At 40.9% G+C, this 20,858-nt stretch overlaps 1 protein-coding gene across 3 annotated transcripts; it reads left to right on the top strand.

Annotated features, from left to right (window-relative positions):
* Positions 1-220: 220 nt before the first annotated feature.
* On the top strand, positions 221-20,775 carry PTER (phosphotriesterase related). 3 transcript variants are annotated; one of them, XM_064704206.1, is made up of 6 exons: positions 221-270; positions 2,052-2,191; positions 10,729-11,203; positions 12,912-13,177; positions 16,578-16,718; positions 19,933-20,775. In XM_064704206.1, exons 3-6 carry the CDS (start codon positions 10,772-10,774, stop codon positions 20,141-20,143), a joined length of 1,050 nt encoding a protein of 349 aa, XP_064560276.1. In that variant the 5' UTR covers positions 221-270; positions 2,052-2,191; positions 10,729-10,771; the 3' UTR covers positions 20,144-20,775. The 3 variants fall into 3 exon arrangements, with proteins under 3 accessions (XP_064560276.1, XP_064560277.1, XP_064560278.1); XM_064704207.1 differs by lacking the exon at positions 2,052-2,191 and having other exon boundaries at positions 222-270; XM_064704208.1 differs by lacking the exon at positions 221-270 and having other exon boundaries at positions 2,142-2,158.
* The last annotated feature ends 83 nt before the right edge of the window (positions 20,776-20,858 follow it).

Below are 20,858 nucleotides of genomic sequence, written 5' to 3'. Positions count from 1 at the left end.
CACAGCCACCGACTCTCATTCGCACCAGGAGCCAAGGATGACACAAAGCACAGCTGCCCCTCACTCACGGGGGAACTCCAGGGGCGGGGGAGCGGGGAGCGGCCGTTCTCCCGCCCCCCCGTCCGGCTCCCCGGGCCCCACCGCCCCCAGGCTGCTCCGCCACTCGCTCCCGTCCCCGGGAAGTCCCGCCCCGCTCGGGGCGGTCGCGGCTCGCTGCCAGCCGGGGCCCTGCGGGGTGCGGTGCTGCCGGCGGCGGGCTCGGGCCGCGGGGTGAGCGAGCGGGGTGTGGGGAGCGCAGCGGAGCCGCTCTGCCACCTCCGGCAGCCCATGGCCGTGCCGGGCTCGCCCCTGATGCCCTCGGCCCGACAAGGCGCCCGGGCCGGGAAACTTCGCCCGAGTTGAGGGGCGAGAGCGGCTTTCAGTCGCTCCGCTGCCGGCCCGGCAAGGCCCGAGACGGGAGAGCCGGAGGCGGCCGGCGGTGCTCGGGGCTGGGGCGGGCGGGGAGCGCAGGGCTGTGCCGGGCTCGGCGGCGGGTCAGGGCCCGGCACGGCCGGTGCAGCCCCGGCCGGGGGGCGGCTGCGGGACCGGGGCAGAGGTGGCCGGGACGGCGGCGCTGGGTCAGGCAGGGCTCCCCGTGTGGAGTGTGAGGGGACGAGCAGCTCCTCCCTGCAGAAGCGTTTTACAGCACCAGATGATAGTTACCAACAGAGTGAGCCCCGAGCTTAGGCGGCTTCGCTGTGTGAGTGTAGCTACGCTGCTATTATTAGTGCTGGTATTTAATATTTGTACAGCCATAACAAGTTAAATATTGGAACTACGTCCTCTCTAGTACTCCTCTCCCGACAGTTCCCGAGGGTGTCTCTGTGAAGGAACAAATGCCTCAATCCAAAACGGGGACCTTCCGAGCCTGCCTTCAGCTGCCTCTCCATCTGGAAGCGCCAGCAGCGCTGTGCGAGATGCTTCCAGAGCTGCTGAAGCTTGTCAGGGCTCAGCAGCAAAGCTCCAGACTTGCCTGTGTGCCCTGTTGGGACACGACACTCCACCATGCATGAGGCTCGCTGCCCGTTCCAAGACGCGGTTGCAGCAGGTTCCTGTTCCCCTGGCAGCGGCTGGGCAGCTGCGGAAGGCGGCTCAGTCGGGGCAAGGGAGTTCAGCCTCCCCCTGCCAAGTGCTGAAGCACGGTGGCAAAGCCTCTGCTGGGCAGTGGCCTTGGGTTTTGGCATCCCCTCTGCATTGGGTCTGGTGTTGTGGTTAGTTTGGTTGTAAGTTGAAGCATACAGGTCCTGTTGGTGAGGAACTCTGAGGGAGTTTATACATGATCTCTAAGATACCTGTAAGCATAATTCTTTTCTTTCAGGTGTCTGTTGTTAAGGTTGGTATTCTCTGTATGCTAGAGGCTTGTGGCAGTTCTTGAATGAAACAAGTTTTTACCTGGAGGTCATTTACTTCTGGGAAATTTTGTTTTTCTTGTCTGGAATTCCCTTCTGCTTTACACTGGATACATTATTCAACATCCTCTGTCATAATATGTTCTGCAATGTTTAAAGGTTGTTGCCTTCTTTCTGCTGGGGGCTGTGTTTCAGTGGTGGGTGAAGCAATGCTTCTAATAAGTAGTTTTGCATCATTTTGTCAGGTACTCAGGGATTGTTTTATGAAAGACTACATAAGTGTCATTTATTATTATGAATGCCCCTTATGTTTTGGAATTTAACAGATATAATATTTGCCATCCTGTCACCATCATCACATTAATTTTCATAGTTATAATCAAAGGTGGCAACAATGGCATTCAAATACTTAATTATATTTCATGTAGGTGACCAGTGCTAACTGGCTGAATTAGTGCATGGTGCAGCAGGAACAAGTGTCACAGCTTCCCTCTGTGGTTAGGAGCCATCAGCTTGCTTCTCACACATAAAAATCAGTATATAGTGAAGCATATGGCACCAGTGAGTTCTGTGTTTATTAAAGGACTATGCCTCTGAACATTCTGTGAATTTTTTTCCTTATTTCACTTGATGTGGATCTAAAATGTTTTTCCTGTCTTTCAGGACTTGAAATACTGAACAAATTCATTTTTTGTCAGATGAAACCAAGACTTCTTAAGGTTCATGAAAACAGTGAGGCTTCTGCTTGAATCAGACTGGCCACATGTCTGGTATGAGATCCATCTAGACTGTGGAAGCCTAAGGTACAAGTCTCTGGTTTGATTCAGAACAGTTTTGAACTCTTTTACATTTTCTGCATTTCTGGAAAATTGGATTGCCAGCTGTATTGCAGGGGAAGGGGAGTATCCCATCCCTCTAGTTCTAAGAAGAAATTACATCCTCTCAACACTGTAGCGTAGCTTTTCTGCTTCAATGTCATTTTTCTGGTCACAAATTAAAAAGCTTCCACAGAATTTTCTAAGCAGCGGTCATGTCTTTGGTCTGACAGTACTGTGTAGGTTGGTAATAATCCAAGAAAAGCATTTTATCCTAACAATAGCTGGGATATGTTTCACAAGTGCTTAACTACTTAGATAAAAAGGAAGCAAGAAGAAAGACCACCACCATCATCTTTTAGATGGCAGCTTTAAGTAAATCACATTTTTTTACTTGGATCTCAGAAATGTGGAATCACTCTTCTCAAAGATAGTCTGAAACCCCACTGTTGTGTAGCCACAGCCACAGGGTTTTTCTTGAAGTAATTCTGTGGAGGAGGTAGGATCAAAGAATGGTGTGTTACCTGCTGAACTGCTCCCTTTTTCTGCTCTTTTGGGATCTCATCTCTTTCCTCAAAATGTAAAAGTAGAATTGTTTTATCCCACAGTTGTCTTTGCCTTATCCACAGTGAGGGTGAGGCATCAGGTGAAAGGAGTGTGCCTCTTTTTTTGCTGTGATTTGTGTACCTTTTGGCACATGGGTCATTTTCAGATGGGTCTGGAAATCTTCAACTGATTTTTAATGCTTGAACTCTGGTGTTCTGTTCTTTATTGCAGGACTTTGTTCTTTGTTGTTCACTTTAGACTGGGTAGCCAGGATTTTTTGACAAGCAGATAATAGTTTCCAGGACAAAAATACTGAGTTTGTATTTTCTTTCAGAAATTCTGTGATACAAAAAGGCAAAACAGTGGCAGGGTTCTGTATCCAGTTCTGGTTAAGACTGAAGATTCAGCAATACCTGGAAAAGAAATAGAAGGATATGGAGGAGACCTGACAATTTTGTCAGCTTCTGTGTGTTGGTTGTTCCGAGCATTCCACTGTGGTACCAAGATGGGGGTAAGAAGTTAAAAGCAGGAGTAGTATAAGCAAGTGGTCATTGAGTCTGACCACTGACAAAGCATGCAGACTGTAAAGCTTCTGAGGTAAAAGATACTCCTTGAGCTACACCCATCAGCTTTGAGCTTTCCCTTGGCTCACATTAACTTTTCTTGTGTGGGCTGGTTTCTTTAGAGAGGACCTTGAGAAGGACATACTGCTTCCATTTCCTGACACAGTCACAGAGAGCAGTCACAGTCCAAAGGCTTTTCTCAGGGTATTTTTTCCCATTAGGTCTTGAAATTGGTTGCAAATTTTGTGATACAGTTCTTTGGAGTAGAGGGACATTGGATTTATTTCTTTGCATCTAAGCTCATCACTCCCTAGTAAAGAAGGTGGTTTTCTGGGAAGCCCTTGCTTTTTCCAGTTGCTGCAGTCTGTGATATTGAATGAGACTCTAAACCAAATCACCATGCTCTTTTCCAGCATGCATGGCTTTGCAGATCTTAGTGGATCTGTGGTCTTTGGCAAAGCTGACATTGAGATTCATTCATCTGAATTTTTCTAGATGCAATGTTCAGTCTTGATCAAGAGATAGTAATGAATATCACTCATCTATTGCTTAGACTTGTGTGGTGCATTTCTGCATTTAAAGATCATGGAGGGGTTTGGTGTGGCTCTCTAGGCCTGCACATGTGAGTGATAATGCTCCACCCAGCATGCTTGCTGAAATGTTTGAGCTCATGTGAAAATATGTGTATGTGGCCTCAAGTAGAGAGAAAACCAATGAAAGTCAATGAGAATAACAACAAAGAGTGGAGTTAAGATGTATGCTTGTTTCAGATTTGAGATTTAGAGGGAATGAAGGCTGGATATGCATTCCTGAAAAGGAGACTTTTTTCCCTACTTCTTGTTGTCCTCAAAAGAAAGAGAATATGTGCTTGTACCCCAGAACCCTCGAGAAGCAAATGTGAGTCTGTTAAGTCTTAAGAATATGAATGTATGTATCAACATGCAAGACTTAGTCCCTATTTGCATATAGCATAATGTGACTTCAGTTCTGATTTTTGGCCTAAAAACACTATGTGTGCATGTAAAATATAATTAATGTAATGTTTGACCCTGGAGGAGAATTTTTATCTGACCTTTTATCAGGAGTAATTTTGGAAGCTGCCCAAAATGTAAAATCCCCTGAAGTTCTTCTAAAGAGATGTTAATGAAAAAACACTTAGGGGTATGCTGGTCTCAGATCTCTCTGAGGAAGAGAAACTTCAATGTGACTTTGCTCAGAGAAGCCTAGATTTTGAGACTGTTATCTGCTCAGAAATAAGGTAAAAGGGAAGTCTGACTATTCTGGTCACAACAGCTAAGCATTAACCAAACTGGAAAAGAATTGTGCAAAGTTCTATATTTGAGGTGACTTGGACTCTGCTTCTTGGGGCAAAGCACGTGTGCTTGCTTTGATCCCTGGGGTTTGTCCCCCCGCTGCGCTTGTCCTGCTGTGGCACTTCAGCTGGAAGGAAGCATCAGATTTAGATGTGCCTGGCGTAGAGCCTGGCTGCAGCCAGAGCATGGCCCTCAAACCATGCAAAGCTGCAAGGTCTGTCTGCCACGAGCTGAGCCACAGAGGGAAGATGCTGTAAGAGTACTCTCTTTCAGGTGAACATTTAAAAGCTTTGCTTCTCGCTTACCCAGCTCCTTATCTGAGTGTGCTTTCTGGAGGTTCTGAGGGCAGGGTGGCAATATATTGGCCTTTCCCATGTGTGTACTAATGTTTACATTTCTCGTAAAATTTAAGTGACTGCTTTAGACTGTAGAACATAGTGCTGCTCAAGCAGTGTAGCTGCTGTGGAGTGTGTGTACCTGCATGTTTTGGTGGGACTTCTCTTTATCACAGTTGGATTATATAAGGCTTGTCTAAAGCTCTCCTAATTCTTTTTCATAGCACATACTGTAACCTTATATAAGGTCTTACTTTTAGTATTCTTTCTCACTTCTGTATGTAAAGGTTTTTTGGTTGCTCAAACCATATATAGAAAATATCGTGAAAAGCAATATTTAGCATTTCTTTTGGCTTGACTTCATAAGGAAATATGTTTTTGAATGGTCTGGGGACCAGAGGTAGGTCACTGAAGGTTACAACATTAACTCACTAATCTGAGTATTTCCAGAATAACATGTTTCATGAAAAAATGCGGCAAGGTGGAGTAGATGATGCTTTTTAAATAATTCTCCCAAGAATTCTCTAGGCTTTGAGTATCTTGGCTAATTTCTACCCAGTCAAGAGCTTACACATCCAAAATGGTGAGGTTTGTGTGCATGCTGCATGAAGATACAGCCACCCAAAGGTGGGAAATGAAGGGTGGCCCACAAAGGGAGGAGCTGCAGCATGTACTCCTGTGGGGTTAGGCAGGAGTTTGTGTGGGAGAGAGGCACCACAAGTGTTCCCCTCCTCTTTCATAGGAGCTTTGTTCAAGGCATGAAAAGTCTCTGGTGTGACATCATTCCTTAGGACACAAAGCCTTGAGTTAGCTTGAAGTTCAGCAAACCATGGTGCTCTCAAAGTTCCATTTTGGGAGAGGAAAAGGCCAATGCCATTCTGACCAATTCCCTGAAAACAGGGAAGAACATTTATGACTTTTAATGAAAATAAAATGTCATTTGCAGAGCAGCACATCTGCCATGTCTACAGAAGAGGCCCAGGTTGTTGTTATCTCATGTAACATGGACTAGTGATGATGTGAGAGAGCCTGTGTAGGATTACAGTGTCATAGGTCTTGGACTCCTTTGCACTGACTAGTGCAGGGGGTATTGCTGGACTAAATGACAGGTGACTCTGCATCTGTCCTGGAGCAAATGTCCTGAAGTCTGCCTCTGTCCTGTCCTCCTGCTGCACTCAGCCACCCAGCCGTGGCAGGCCCAGCTCCACAGCCCTTGGAGCTGTGCTTTCCTAACAGCATGCATGAGCAAAAAAGCTATGCTTACTGAAATCCATGTCTGAGGGAGTGCTGGGTGTCAGGTGTGTTTGCGCTGTAATTAGCACTCATGAATATATTTTTGAAGAAGGTGGAATAGATCTGGAGAGGTTAGAAAGCTTGCTTGTCTGGTGAAGAGGAAGAGGAAGAACTGTGTGGGCAGTATTTAATTCCTTCCTTTCTGTAAATCTCTACAATGTTGGCAGAAACATGAGGGAAGAGAAGAATCAGGTTTTTTATATTCTTCTTGACATAGTCTACACGTGTTCTCTTTGTTCTCTTACACTCTGCCTCTCTTCTTCCTTTGTCTTGCTAACTTCTTCCCTTGTCACAAAATTTCTACATGTGGGGAACAGTAAGATAACACAGTATAGACTAACTAATAGAAATTTCCTGCAGATGTGTCACGTATTTCTAATTAGTGGCTTTTCCATGTTCTGTAGGGGTTGCTCAAACTAGAATTGAATACTCAAAACATTTCCTCCATCTATAAATATATAGTGAGCTTGTGCTGTATCACATTTCCCCGGGCTCTGTGGTTATAAAGGAAAGACCCACTTAAAATGCTCTTGATGCACCCAGGGCAGCCCTTGTTTCTAAATGGCAGCTGTGTTTAACTTTTTCTGGGTACAGTTAATACCCACTGAGACTTTTTTTTTCTTTTCTTTGATAAATTTTATGTCACAGCAATCTGGATTTAATGTTGCTCTAATCTCACATTGTAATGTAACGACAATGAAATGATTCTCACGCCGGTCTACAGAGAATCTGTGCTAATGCCATTAAAATGTGCTTACCGAATCAAAACAAATGCAGAATTAGCATATGGAAACTGTGTTTATGTGATTATAATGTTTCAGCAATATGAGATTACTGTAGGAAGCAACTAATCCAAACCTAGGGGGACTTCCCATTACAAGGCCATTAAAATGACACAATGACTGAAGCGCACGTTTCAGATGGGAAAAGCGGAAACATAAATCTTGTCATCAGTATTCAGGCAAAACATCTATTGAATTCAGTGGAGTTTTTACCAGAGTCAGGAATGCAACACCATGACCTTTTTACTAGCAAGTCTCTTTTCTCTTAACAATACCTGTAGGAAAAATATTTACTTCACCAGCATTTGATAGTTGGCTAATGGTGAGAGTTGTATTTTATGCACCATACAGTTGGTGGTTATAAAGATCTATCCAAAGTTTATTACAAAAATGATAAGGTAGTGTTTCACGGCTTTTGTGAAATAATACAAATTTTGATTACATCTTAAAGCAGTTTTCTCATTTTTTTAGTCTGAATTTGTAATTTCCAGGAAATATAATTTATCTCTCGCTTTATACAACACTCAGAGCTGAGAAGTCTTGGTCTGTGCAGGAGCTCCTTGGCAATACCACCACATGAATAAGTGATTTTCGAAACCAAAATAGCTGTTATTGCCAAATATGAACCTACCTGTTTATCTTCTGTGATAGAAATCAGCATGTTTTCCCATCTCCTGAGACTGGGTTAAGATTAAGGAAATATAATTCACATATGCTGTGTAAAGCCATCTAAAATATATTTGTCTTGTTCTGGATTGTTTCTTGGCTTGCTCCTTAGTCCATGGAAGGAGGATGACATTAGAGAAAGTGACTTCTGTCCTATTATAGGCATTCAAAATAAGCTGGATGAATTGCCTATAGATATGTCCTTCCATCTCCAGATGGTTGTTCTGTAGTAGACATACATCATTTAAATGGCTAAATGAGGTGATATGAATGCAGTCCTTGGTGTATGAAAGAAAGTTCTGTGTAAAACATGGCATGCAAATCATGAGTAACTCACACAAACAGGGATTCCTGTAGTAACATATACTTCCTTAATCAAGTAGGAATCCTGATTCCATTTGAAAGCTATTTGCACCTAAAATCTGTTTTAAAAAGGTGTAATTCTGATTCCATCAAGTGAATCTTACTAGGAATAATGTATCATATGTATATAATAATATCATATCATATCATAATGTATCATAACCAGGGCAGGCTCTTTATGTGAATGACAGTATGGAAGATATCACAACAGTGGTTTCAAAAATAATTCCAGTCACAGGTTGTTGCCTGTCTTTATTTTTTCTTTAATTAGGAGTGGTGGGTTTCTAAAACTGTGTCAGTTAACAGGAACAGGCATTAATAATAATACATTTTTCATGAAGATAAAATTAGGCCTACTTTAAATGCTGTTTGTGTCAGTTTCCATTTTTTGTGATGCTTCTTATATTTATAAAAATCCTTGGCCTCAGTCAAAAGGTTCAGTAAATTCTGTATGTGAGCTGTAATCTGAAATCTAGAGTTTAAAAATCAACAAGTTGGTGTCTGCTGCAAGAAAAACCTGGCATGTGAACTGGTAATTGATTTGTGTCAAGCTTTAGCAAAAGAAATTAAATACTTATGTATTTAGTTGTATATAGGTTTGGGTTGCTGACTTACTAAATGGATTGGAAAATTGTCAGTGAACATGGGGAAAGAGAAGTGTGAGCCTAATGTAGAGGGTAGTTATCACTCTTTGCTGTCAGGGTTTTAGTGAATGCCATAGTGTAGATATTTAACATTAAAAATAAGAGGGGGCAAAAAAATAAAGCAAAGGTAATGCTTAGAATTGTGTCAGTTGCTTTGCTGTGCATATAAGAATGACTCAGATCATTGAACTTTCTCCAAAATAGTGGGTTGCTCTATATAGAGCACCAGCCTTCTTCAAGGATGGAATTAATGACTGTTTAATTTAATTGCAGCTAGGAGCAGTTTCTGACTAAGACAGGTATTTTGCTTTTAATTATTTGTTCAAGAATAATATTTTCTGAAATCATGCACTTCTTAATCTGTTTGGAAGAAAAATAAATCATCCTATTAATCAGCCAGCAGTCTGTTCTATGAGAGTAATTTATTCTTCTGCCTTCTCAAACAAGTTAACATGCTAGTCCAGGAACAAAATTCCTAAAAGAACAGTTCTTCTTAATTTACACAAGGCAAGTAAACATAGTCAGTCAGTCATTTCTCTTTTTTATGGATGGCCAACCCTTCATATTACAATGAGCACCAGCACTGTAGACTTCACTGGGCAGGCAATAGCTGCCTTTTCCAGGGGCTGGGTCACTTTTGTGCATTGGTGCTCTGACAGTGACTGCTTCTCATGAGATCAAAGTATCCCCAAAGAGATCTTGATGTTCCTGTGCCCTTTGATATGTAGAGTTCAGTGCCCTTCAGATTTCAGTTTTTCTGTCATCCTGGTAGATTAACTTTAGCAGTTAAAAGGAAAATGTCCTCTGAGGGCTTTACCAGTAACAAACCCATGTTTATGACATTATTCACTAAAAGGGAGGCAGAAATGGGAAAGACCTCTCTCTTTAATCAATAATGCATGCTCTAGTTAGTCCTTTCCTCTGGACATGATTAAACATGTATTTTGTTTCATAACTCATGATTTTGGTTGACTAGGGATTTTAACTATATATCCTCAAGCCTTTGTGACTAGTATCTGGAAGATCTAACATGAACTAACAAAAACCCAAAATCCCAATGGGGAGAGCTGCAGTTAATTTTAACCTGCAGTGAGTTAGGCCAGATTGGCACAGGGACTTTGACATGACCCAACTGCAGACTGTAGTTTGTCAGTGTTTGTCACTGCTTGTTTGAAGTTTTGAGAAGTAACATTTTTCATTGATATTAAAGATTAATTTAAAAGTGTCTGAGATGCTGAGCCACATGTAAATTGTTAGATTAAGGTCTGTTCTTAACTGGCAAAATATTTGCCCACTGAAGCACTTTGGGTTCTCCACCGCTGTTTGTGGACTGTGTTGTATCTTTGGTGGCTGTTGTCAGCCGTAGAGGAGTGGTGCTGGGCTGTTCCAGACCTCCAGAGCACAGCTGGTAGGAGAACCTGAGTCCTGCTGAAGCCAGAGGAGCAGATTATCACCCCCACCCCTCTCAAACCAGAGGAGCAAATTATCAGCCCAGCCCCTGCATTCCACATAGAGAGGGGCAGGCAAGGTGCCCAAACACCGACTGCTTCCTTGCTATGTGAGAGGGATACTGAGTTTTGGAGGCCAGAGATAAATATACTGAACATACCAGTAAGGAATATTCAGCCTTGGTGCCAAGTGTGTTCATCTGGTGGCTGAAGCTGACAAAATTTGACAGCTGCTGAAGAGCAAAAAATCCTAAATGAACATACAGTGGTTTTATTAAATAGGAAACATTTATCTTAATGTGATACTGACTGCAGCACAATAAATTATGACAATTTCCATGTACTGGAATGTGGTGTGTTTATGTTGCTGGAGTACTGATCCAAGCACAGTTGGGTAAAATAAATGCCTTGTTTTTCATATTGACCACCCTGCTACAAACAGTTTTTGGAAACATCCCAGCAAACACACACAGAGTGTAGGTACATGTGTTAGAGGGAGGAGGGATTTCAGAAATTGCCTGAGATAACACTGCTCTTTCTGAAATGTTTTTGTTTCCTTTCTTCTTTCCCAGACTCCTTTTGGATCTGATTTTTTTTTCCCTTTGTTAAAGAAAAATGCCTTCCTTGAGTGGAAAAGTGCAGACTGTCTTGGGCCCCGTGGAGCCAGACTGTCTTGGCTACACATTGACTCATGAACACTTGATTATGAACTACAGCAGCTGCTTCTGTCCACCTTCTCCAGGCCAAGAGCCTTTGTCTAATGGGCCCATTGAGATGAAGAACTTATTTTGGATTAAGCAAAATCCCTACAGCCATAAAGAAAACCTTCTTTTGTATCAGGAGACAGATGCTGTGAGGGAGGAGCTGCTGCATTTTAAAGCAGCAGGTGGTGGGACGATTGTGGAAAACACAACTACAGGGATTGGCCGGGATATGAATGCTTTGAAGAAACTTGCTGAAGAAACTGGAGTTCATATTATTGCTGGTGCTGGGTTTTATGTGGATTCCACTCATTCTTCTCAAACACAGGCCATGACAGTGGAGCAGGTAAGTCTTAACCTTTGCTTCAGTGCCTCTGTCCTGTGAATTACCCCTGGGTAAGCCAAAGTTGGAGAGAAGTTCCAGTAAAATTATGGAATACAGAGGTGCTCAGCATAGAAAATGGGAACAGCATTACTGCTTGTGTGTAATATCTGGAGCAACACTACTTTAATGTCCTTGGTTTGTCTGTCAGAATTTCCAGTTCTTAAGCTCCATTTTCTCTGAGGGATTTGTTATAATGCAACAGTAAAAGGAAAATATAGTAGTTCATGTGTGGACATTTGGTACACCACAAACTATCTTGAGTTTTTACTATTTTTTAAGGAAGGAGTTTATCCTTGCTACCTCTTCTGTCACTTTTTATGGCTAATTGCTTTCCATTGAATTTACCCAGCATTCTTATAAAAAGCATAAATAATTGCAGTATTTATAAGATAATTGTAAATCACTGCTCTGCTCAGACTGTGTGTTATAGCTCTCTTCTCTATCATTTGTCTAGGCTTTTCAGGGCATAGTCTACATCAGCATGTTTGTACAGTGACTAAGACAATGTGTTAATAATAGCTGAGGTCCCCAGATGTTCCTGTAATAATAAATATTCATCTTTTAATAAGAAAATGTGGTGATGAGGAGAAGAGGGAATGGAATTCTCCAAGGTAGGAGTCTGTGAATGTGCATGAATAGAGCTGACAATTTTTTTTTAAAATCTGTCACAGGTTACAAATGAGTCAAATTAATTTTAAAATCAATGATCAAAACTTGAGCAGTGCTGCAAACAAAACTGGACCCAAGCTGGCCCAAATGGTTCTCAAGAGTACTGCTTTTCCTAAATGTTCTTCCATTGCTTGAAATACAAATAGATACAAATAGCATGGACACAAATAGATTTCTCAAGGCAAAGGTTTCCCTTCTGTGTTTGATGGACTGATGGAGACCCACAGATAACCTCTGCTCAGTACTTAGAAGTTTTGCCATCATCAGTGCCATGTTGTGCTCTCAGTTCTGAATGTATGCTTAAGATCTATGGCCTATTCTGGGAAAGAAAAACTAAAGCTTTTATAACAAAGTAGTTTTATTAAGAGATTCTGATGGGTTTTGTCTATGAACACTCTAAAGCAGGCTAATTTTGATCCTCTAAATTTGTCAAATGAGCTTTGTTTTGTAGTTGTGAGGTCAGCAGATCTCCTGTTGTTTTACATTGGCATTCCCATAAGCAGGTTTTGCCTTAAACTTGTCTCTTCAGGATGCTTGCCAGAGTTTCTCTCTTCCCTACATGTATGACAAGGTTTCCTTATTCTCTGACCTCTTGTTTTGCAAAAATTACATTGAATTGTGTCTGAAGCCAATTCAGGAGTGCAAGGCAAAGTTTTGGAATAAACTAACCTTTTTTTTTTTCCAAGAAAAATTAATATCTGACTAAATCAGAGGTCAAATTACATGTAGACCAGCTTTCTTGGCAAACCTTGACAAATGTGTGACTGGATACTGTTAAATTGATTTGTTTCTGTGTTTATTTTGGTCTTAGTGAATGGCTAGCATAACATTAGTTGACAGAAACCAGATTTTAACTGCAGTGTTTTCACACTCCCAGCTGTTAATTAGATAAGTTCAGAAAGACCTTGGGAGCAACTGGCCCAGCATCCATAAGCCAAATTTGATGCTATTTAATGCAAATAGTAATAATAGCCAACAATCTCATTTTCCTGTTCTCTAGCTGACAGAGATTATTGTTGATGAGGTACTCAAAGGAGCAGATGGGACTAATATCAAGTGTGGTGTGGTGGGAGAAATAGGTTGCTCCTGGCCTTTGACTCCCAGTGAACACAGAGTGCTTCAGGCCACAGCAGAGGCTCAGGCCCAGCTCGGGTGCCCTGTTATCATCCATCCTGGCAGGAACAGCGACTCCCCTTTCCACATCATCCGCATCCTGCAGGAGGCTGGGGCTGATGCTTCCAGGACAGTCATGTCTCACCTCGACAGGTAAGGAGAGTATTCTGCTGGGCTTCCTGGGGTACTGCCACACCCGCTGGGGTTTTGCAGAACTACACTGGGAGAAGGTGACATAGAGTGTAACCCTCAAGTTAATTGACTCAAAAATAAATGCTTATATAGAGCTTAATCTGCCTCCTCCTTGACTGCACTACAGTCAGGATCAGGTTTTAGATTCACATTGATAAAGAGATTTTGGTGCTTTAAGTGCTGTCTTTGAAAACCTGGCAGAGGGATAGGAATAATTGTAGCCACATTTTAAAAATGGGAATTTCATTAATTTGTATCCCTGCACAAATCTCTGTATTTACAAAGCATTGGACACTGAGCAGCTCTCACTAAATGGGGTGGGAAGTTGCTGGTTGTCCAGTGTTTTTGAAAGCTGGGTCACTCTTAATGGCCTTGCCAAAATCTCACAGAAGCTAATGGAGATTTCCTTAATTTGGCTGGAGTCTGGATCAAAGCAAAAGGCATATTTTTAATATGGTTCTACTACCAGAGAGAGGAAATACTGCTTGAAAAGAAAATAGTTGGGTTTTGGATAATCCATAGCATAGACCAGATAGTTAACTTTTAGGTTCCTTGAGAACAAAAGCCAGGAGCTCCACGTGAGGCACAGAGAGAAATTGTGATGCTTTTCTGTCTCCAGTTTAGAAATACAGCCTCTGTTACCAAATCAGTTTTGTATGACCTTGTCTTACTCATGGTGAGTTGGAGTATGTCCAAGCATTGATTAGTTTGGCCAGTTGCTGAATAATGGAGACTATTTGTGGTCATATGATTCTCAGCAATTGGATTGTTTGCCCTCAGTGTGAATGTAATACAGGAAACAGTACTGTGCTCCAAATTTCTCATGGTTACAGACTCTAAGAGCTTGCAAATCGAGCTACAGGTGTTTGTTATTCACACAGAGCTCCTTGTTCTACTAGATGATTTTAGGAGCATAAAATTCATGCCATGAAATTATATTTGAATATTTATAAATTACTTCCTTTTTGTATTTACCTGTGTTACACAGTATCTATAGCTGTATTTTCAACCCCTTTTTGAGAAAAAACTGGTTACTTAAATCTTCAGTGAAAGAGGACTGAGCAAGCTGCAGGTATCAGTACTTACACAGCCATTTTGATACAACATAAACATACAATGATGGCTTTTTGCCTCTTATACACTGTTGTAAATTGTTGAATTAAATAATTAATTGATGGAAATTAAGCATTATAAGTAGAAAAACAGAGGTGCAGTTTCAATAACAACTGCTGATGCACAACATGACATTTCCTTTTATCTCTTTCTATCATTACTTTCACACATTCAGGTTGGCACTTGCTGTAACATAAACTACTGTGAAGTTTGGCTTTGCAATGTGCATTTAACATTTTAAGTCTCCTCCAGTAAGAAAAATCCATGTGGGAGCATCCCAGTCCCTTAAATGTGAGATAAATTTGTACATAGCTCCATATTTCATGTCTGCATTTCACATAGACAGAATGGTAGTTTTCCAGTGGATTTACAATTAAATGGTAAAATTAAAATGCTGGCTACCATGTCTTGCAATTTAGCACCTTAAAAAAAGGTAGCAGTTCCACATAGTGGAACTACAGTGTACTAAAAGGCTGGAAGCAAAAGCTATTGAGCCTCTTCTTTAGTCATTTGTTAGGGGTTAAGGTTATAAAGGAGATCCACATCTTGACTTAACTCACTTGAGTAATTTCTGTTTGAAGTCTCACAGCAACTGTTACAAATTCAGGGCAACATTACAGTTTGGTGTCTGTCCCCAGGGTATTTATGGCTGAGTTCCAAATTAGAGGGTGCTTCACCATGTCCCATCTCCTTTTCCATGAGCTCAGAGCTGTTCAGGGACAGTGTTGCCCAAACACCCAATTCCAGTTGAGAGATCAGCAATTTGAACTGGGAAGTGCTGCTGTTGCTGTATCCTTGTGGCTCACTGTGGGACCCAGTGGCTGAGGAGATGAAGTTCTCTGGCTCTTCATTGGGATAGAACACCCAAAAGCATGACACTAACAATAGTTTTTAAAAGCAACTGTTCTGGCTGTGAATTTGAAGTAGACTGTTGGGTGCTTTTGCCACCTGCACAGGATTGAAGACTCGTGGCGATTGTCTCCCTGTGAACTGAGCTGGGCTGGATCTAAAATAATCTGTTCTTTTGCTCTGCACTTTGAAAACTCATTTGGTGATAAATGTTCAGTCTCTGTAAACTGTAACATTTATTTTAAAATAACATTTTTTATTAATTACAGTTGGCAAGTCTTACACTCCTGCTGATGGCAGGCTTGTTTGAACATGGATTTTCTTCTCTCAACCCATCTGTTCCTCCTACTTGATCTGTAGTTAAGTCATAATATTGAAATTATGACATCAGTCATTTCCATAGTAACAGACTGTGATGTAATTGTATAAGGTAAAACTGCTTTGTGACGTCAATATCTGCAATAATAAAAAATCCCCCACAAACTACTGCCCTTTTGGTTTCCTTTGCTGCTGTTGTGGAAATGTGGTTTCTTCTTAAACAAAAAAAATAAATTGTGTGGCAGCTATAAAGATAAAATTGTATCACTTGAGTGTTTTTGTTTTTCTTTGAACAGCTTATACACTTGGTAAAAATGGTTCAAAGAAAACCCAAAATATTCCAGAGAACTCTTTTTTCTGTTGCTGTTCTTTTCCGAATGAGTGAGACGTGCTAGAAGCTTTGTTCCTTTACTTTTCAAATCTGTTGCAAAGCCCATGTCCCAGATACTCACAGTGCCATTATGTATTTTGGTGAGAGCGTTTCCTTAAGGCCTTCTGGCCAGATCCCAGTGCAAACAATGATATATTGCTGTTCTAATGGCAATCTAGAAACATCACTGTACAGAATAGAAACTAAAGACAAAGTTGTATATTGCTGGTGTGTGATGGATGAAACAAGCCCTGGGTGAAGCTGTCTCCTGCAACTCTTTTGGGAAAGTAAATCTGTCTTGTGTGAGTAATCCATTGTCTTTTTTTTTTTTAATATCACTATGAATTAACCTCCTCCTTAAATGTCCTTCCTTGTTAGGTTGTCTGTTGAGAGGGTTAATGATATCAAAAGTAACTTTTCTGTTTCCATTTAAAGATTACTGGAGAGGCTTTCATTATTTCACGGGGAAAGAGTTGGTTTTGTTTTGGTTTTTAATGCATGAAATCTCAAATGAATGTAAGAAGGACAATGCTGTGTATCACCTTAAGCTGCATGTGTCAAACAGGAGTTCTGTTTCTCAAATGGGTGAATTACACAATAGATTATTTGTTTTTTTCCTTGAAAGTGGGAGATCACAAAGTACCTGTCCTCATACTATAAGATGTTTTATTCCTGCTACAGTGCTGACTCTGACTTACATGTGTTCTGCAGGACCATATTTGATAAAAAGAAACTTCTGGAATTTGCTACGCTTGGATGTTACCTAGAGTACGACCTGTTTGGTACAGAGTTCCTTCACTACCAGTTCCATCCAGATATTGACATGCCCAGTGACAATGAGAGAATTGCAAGGTATCTGCTCCCATGCAGCTTTAGCTATAGCATGGCCATTGATAAAAAATATTATTGATAAAAAAATACTTGTTTTAAGACCATCACAGAGTGATTCTGCTTGTTGTTCAAAACTGTCTTCTGTCATGCTGAAATAATGCCATTTTCCCCTGCTGCTGTCGCACAGTTAGAGCAGCATGTATCATTTCTTCTTTCTGAGAGGAAGATGCAGAATCACTGTGTTGTAGGAAGTTACTTGAGAAGAAGATTAAGAGCTTTTTAAACTTCTCTTTCCTAATTCCATGCTGATCTGGTCGAATTTATACAGTCTGTAAAAAGGAGAAGGCTGACAATACTGCATTTATGTTAGGATTAAGTATTTCTGTTTGAAACATAGTATTGGAAACTTAGTGCTGCTACTAAACATCATCTGAGCCTGTTTTATCTCCTCACTGGTTTGCTAACCCAGCAAAACTCACTGGTTGTTTTGGATGGATTTGTGCTTCCATCCTGGAAAACTGCCTTTTTTCTTTCAAGCACTTTATCACCTTTCCTCCCACCGTCCTTTTGCCCTTTCTCTGTTTTGAAGGATGTGATTCCTGTCTCTTCAGAGATCCCATTCTCCTCACACTCACTCACAATGTGAAAATATTGGTCCCACTGGCAGGGTACCTCTTCCCTGCTTCTCATCAGCACCTGCAGTCTCAGCTCAGCTGCACGGCCAATCTGTTGTGCTGTGCTAACACAAAGTTTTGCCAAGGAGATACATTCTGTACAGAAACTGTCTGAGAGAAGGTAGGATCAGCTGGGAACGGACACCTCACTCCTTCCACTCCATCTGGAGGTGTGATGCTGCCATGCTGTTTGTCCACAGTGTGTGTGAGCAGTGAAGTGGCAGGTGCCTGAGGGGTGGGTTGCCGTCGTGCCTGTGTCTTTTTTCCTTCCAGAGTCACAAACAGTTCTTTCACTCTCCTTGATAAGAAAGATTTTATGAGCTTTCCCTTACATCTCAGACAGAGTTTCCCTCACCCTCATTGTCAGAATAATCTTGAAACTAATCTGTTTTCAAACTGTTCTCTCCTAAGAAGGTGCTGTGACTATTCTTCCACCCTCCCAAGCATTTGCTGCTGCTTTTCACACTAGAAATTGTTTCTCTCTTAGCAATGCTCTTAGTCTTGCACTCGGTATTTTAAACTGTTGCAAGGAATCCACAGTTTTTCCCACTTAGAATGAGTAAAGCTGCTTCCTCTGCTGTGCCTCCTGCCCTCTCCTGTGCCATGGAAAGTCAGCATCTCTGGAAACACTGGGGAATATTTAGAGAGGACTGGACTAGGCTTTGGTTAACAAGTGCATGTTCAACTGTGGCAGAGTTCTCATTTCATCCATGATGCTTGCTCAGCCACCCTCATCTCTCCTGAAACTCTCTAGTGTCTGAGTATTTCTTGCAGCAGGCTGTTCAAAGGAAGAAAAGAGGAAAGGTTTGTCTTCTCATTGCACAGTGTGAGTGTGTGTATTTTTGTTATATCAGTGGACTAAGGATGGCTGGGGCAATCTCTTTAGGGTTTTGTTTTGTGAAACAGCACCACAGAAGTAGAAACCAAATTGACCTCTAAATGAAAATACTGAATAGAAAATACTTGTTCACATCTTTTTTGCTTAAAACACAAACTTCTGTAGTCATAACATACCTACTTAACTCATTTTAGCTGTCTGTGTACTTCAGCAGTTTGGCTGCAGTCTGCTGCCAATGCAAGCAAAACACTGACTTCTGTTCTGGGGCAATTTGGAGTCAGAAAGTAATAACTATATATAAAGGAATGAGCAAAAAGGAGCAATGGATACAGAATGGAAAGGATCATATGCCTCCCCAACCCATGAAATGAGTCCAATATTAAAGGAGGTGATTCTAATAATATGTTTGGTCAGCAAAAACTTAGTCCCTCTAGTGCCATTACTTTTACGTTCTGGTTGGCGTGTGGTTTTTCTGTGTTTCAGGCTGGAGGAGATTCTTGTGATGTTGTAAAACTATGGTTTGTGTAGTATTATGCACTGTATGGCACAATGTATGGTGGATTTTTGAAAAACAATAACATTTTACCAAATTCTGTCCTTTTTGCCTTCTTTCCACTGCCCATGCTGATTAGGTGCTGCTGCATGTAACTACCTGTAATAAAACCTGTCAGTAAGAGCTTTCAGATACTGTGTGGGTACTTGTAAGGCTAGGTTTTGTTTTCTTGCTGATCACAGCATTGTCAGGAAGGTAAGGATTAGGATTTCAGAGTGCTGGCAAGTGATGGAATTGGAGGCCTTCCTGAGGAATGAGCACTTTCCAGGGCTGGTTTGTCAGTCCCTGCCACTTCAGTGCTGTAATCCTCTGCCAAAATAAATGGAAGCTTACTGAGAAACTTGACAGTCATGCAGCACAGGAGTGTAGACATCCACATAACACAAATGCTAAAGAATGAGCTGATCAAGGGAGTAAGGCTACCTGAATGAAATGTGAAACAGAAGGACTTGGAGTAGTCCTGCTACAAGAGTGTGACCAGAAGGATTACTTCTTTTTCCAAGCTGACTTGTCATTTTAGCTGCACTGCCATATTAATTAATGCCCCTTATTTCCTGGTATGTGCTGTGCCATGCCAGTCTTCTTTGTCTTCTTTAATGAACATCTTTGCAATGTGTTTTGATGATAACTGTCTATATGGAGTATGATACTGGCAACTTCAACTTTTTATTAACCTGCTTTGCTAAATGGGATTCAACCAAAGATCTAAAAGTATTTATGTTATTGAGCCAGGCTCCTTTACAGACCTGTCACACACAGAGTCTGGTCATTAGCAAATGTAACGGGACCAGCCTTGTGACAGCAGCAAAAAGTAACCTGCTGAGAAGGAATTTATGTAGGAAATTTATATAAAACCTGTGTCCCATGCATGGTGATGCTGAAGTTCTTGAATTCCTCTGTGGAATTAATGGGTCTGGAAATGCAAAGTCATGTGCCAAAAGCAAAGATTTACTTCTCCATTTCGATATAAGTGGTGGTGTGTTTTCAGAGGTGGGATATTTTTCATGCAATAGAAAACGTATTTTATTTTCAGATAAATGTAAGGAGTAAATGCTCTGAGCACCTAAGTATTTGGTGTTATAATACAGTCCAGCAGTACAGTAATGTAAGAAATGGAAATGCTGTTCCATGAGAACTTTCACTGACAGGGATTCTTCCAACTTTTTGCAGGATTCGTATGCTGGTTGAAGAAGGCTATGAAGACAGAATTCTGATGGCTCATGATCTGCACACCAAGAACAGGCTGATGAAATATGGAGGTCATGGATATTCACATATCCTAAAAAATATAGTTCCTAAAATGCTAATTAGAGGCATATCCCAAGATAAAATTGATAAAATACTCCTAGCAAATCCAAAGCGGTGGTTGACTTTTAAGTAGGAACAATGAATAAATATGCCTGATTTATAAGGAAGCTTAATAAAATTCAGATTTCAGTAGAACAGTCATTTAAAAAAAATTTCTGAAAAACTCAATGCAAACAAACTGATTGTAACTTTTCTTTTTAATTAGAACATTAAAACTGTATATGGTCTCTACATTTTGTCCCTTCTAAAAGTTTGCTCATGAATGATTTACTGAATATGAGCCTACCTACAGAATCTTTTCAACTGAAATTTTAAAATAATTGTTTCAAAAGCATAATCTAATACTGTTACTGAATGTTACCTTCAAACTACTTCTGAAGATGTGTCACCTGGAAGGAAATTTCCTTGGAAGGAATTTATGGTTTTCAGTTAAATTTCCTGTCTTCAGGGGCTGATTTTAATCTTTGTAATACTGTCAATCTTCTCATTATCCTCATATTCTTTGAGTAATACTTGATTGAAAGGTCTGGAAGTTCTAATTAGCTTCCATTGACAAGAGAAGGCAAGAGGAATCTCAAATCAAAAAAAGATAAGGTTTCTTTCTAGTTAAACAATTTACTTAATTGTAAGTGAAAATGTAGAAAATACATTGAAAAATATATTTTTGAATAAAGCATTTTGATCACCTCTTAAAGTATGTGCAGTATTATTACAGATGTCTTTTTCTAATTGCATTAATTTTTTATCACGAACTTGGAGTCTCACAGCAATCATGTAAAACTTGACAC

Source organism: Zonotrichia leucophrys, chromosome 2, assembly GCF_028769735.1.
Source record: "Zonotrichia leucophrys gambelii isolate GWCS_2022_RI chromosome 2, RI_Zleu_2.0, whole genome shotgun sequence".
NCBI classification, from domain to species: domain Eukaryota; kingdom Metazoa; phylum Chordata; class Aves; order Passeriformes; family Passerellidae; genus Zonotrichia; species Zonotrichia leucophrys.
The sequence above is the reverse complement of the archived record's forward strand: the minus strand, read 5'-3'. Positions and strand labels throughout refer to the sequence as shown.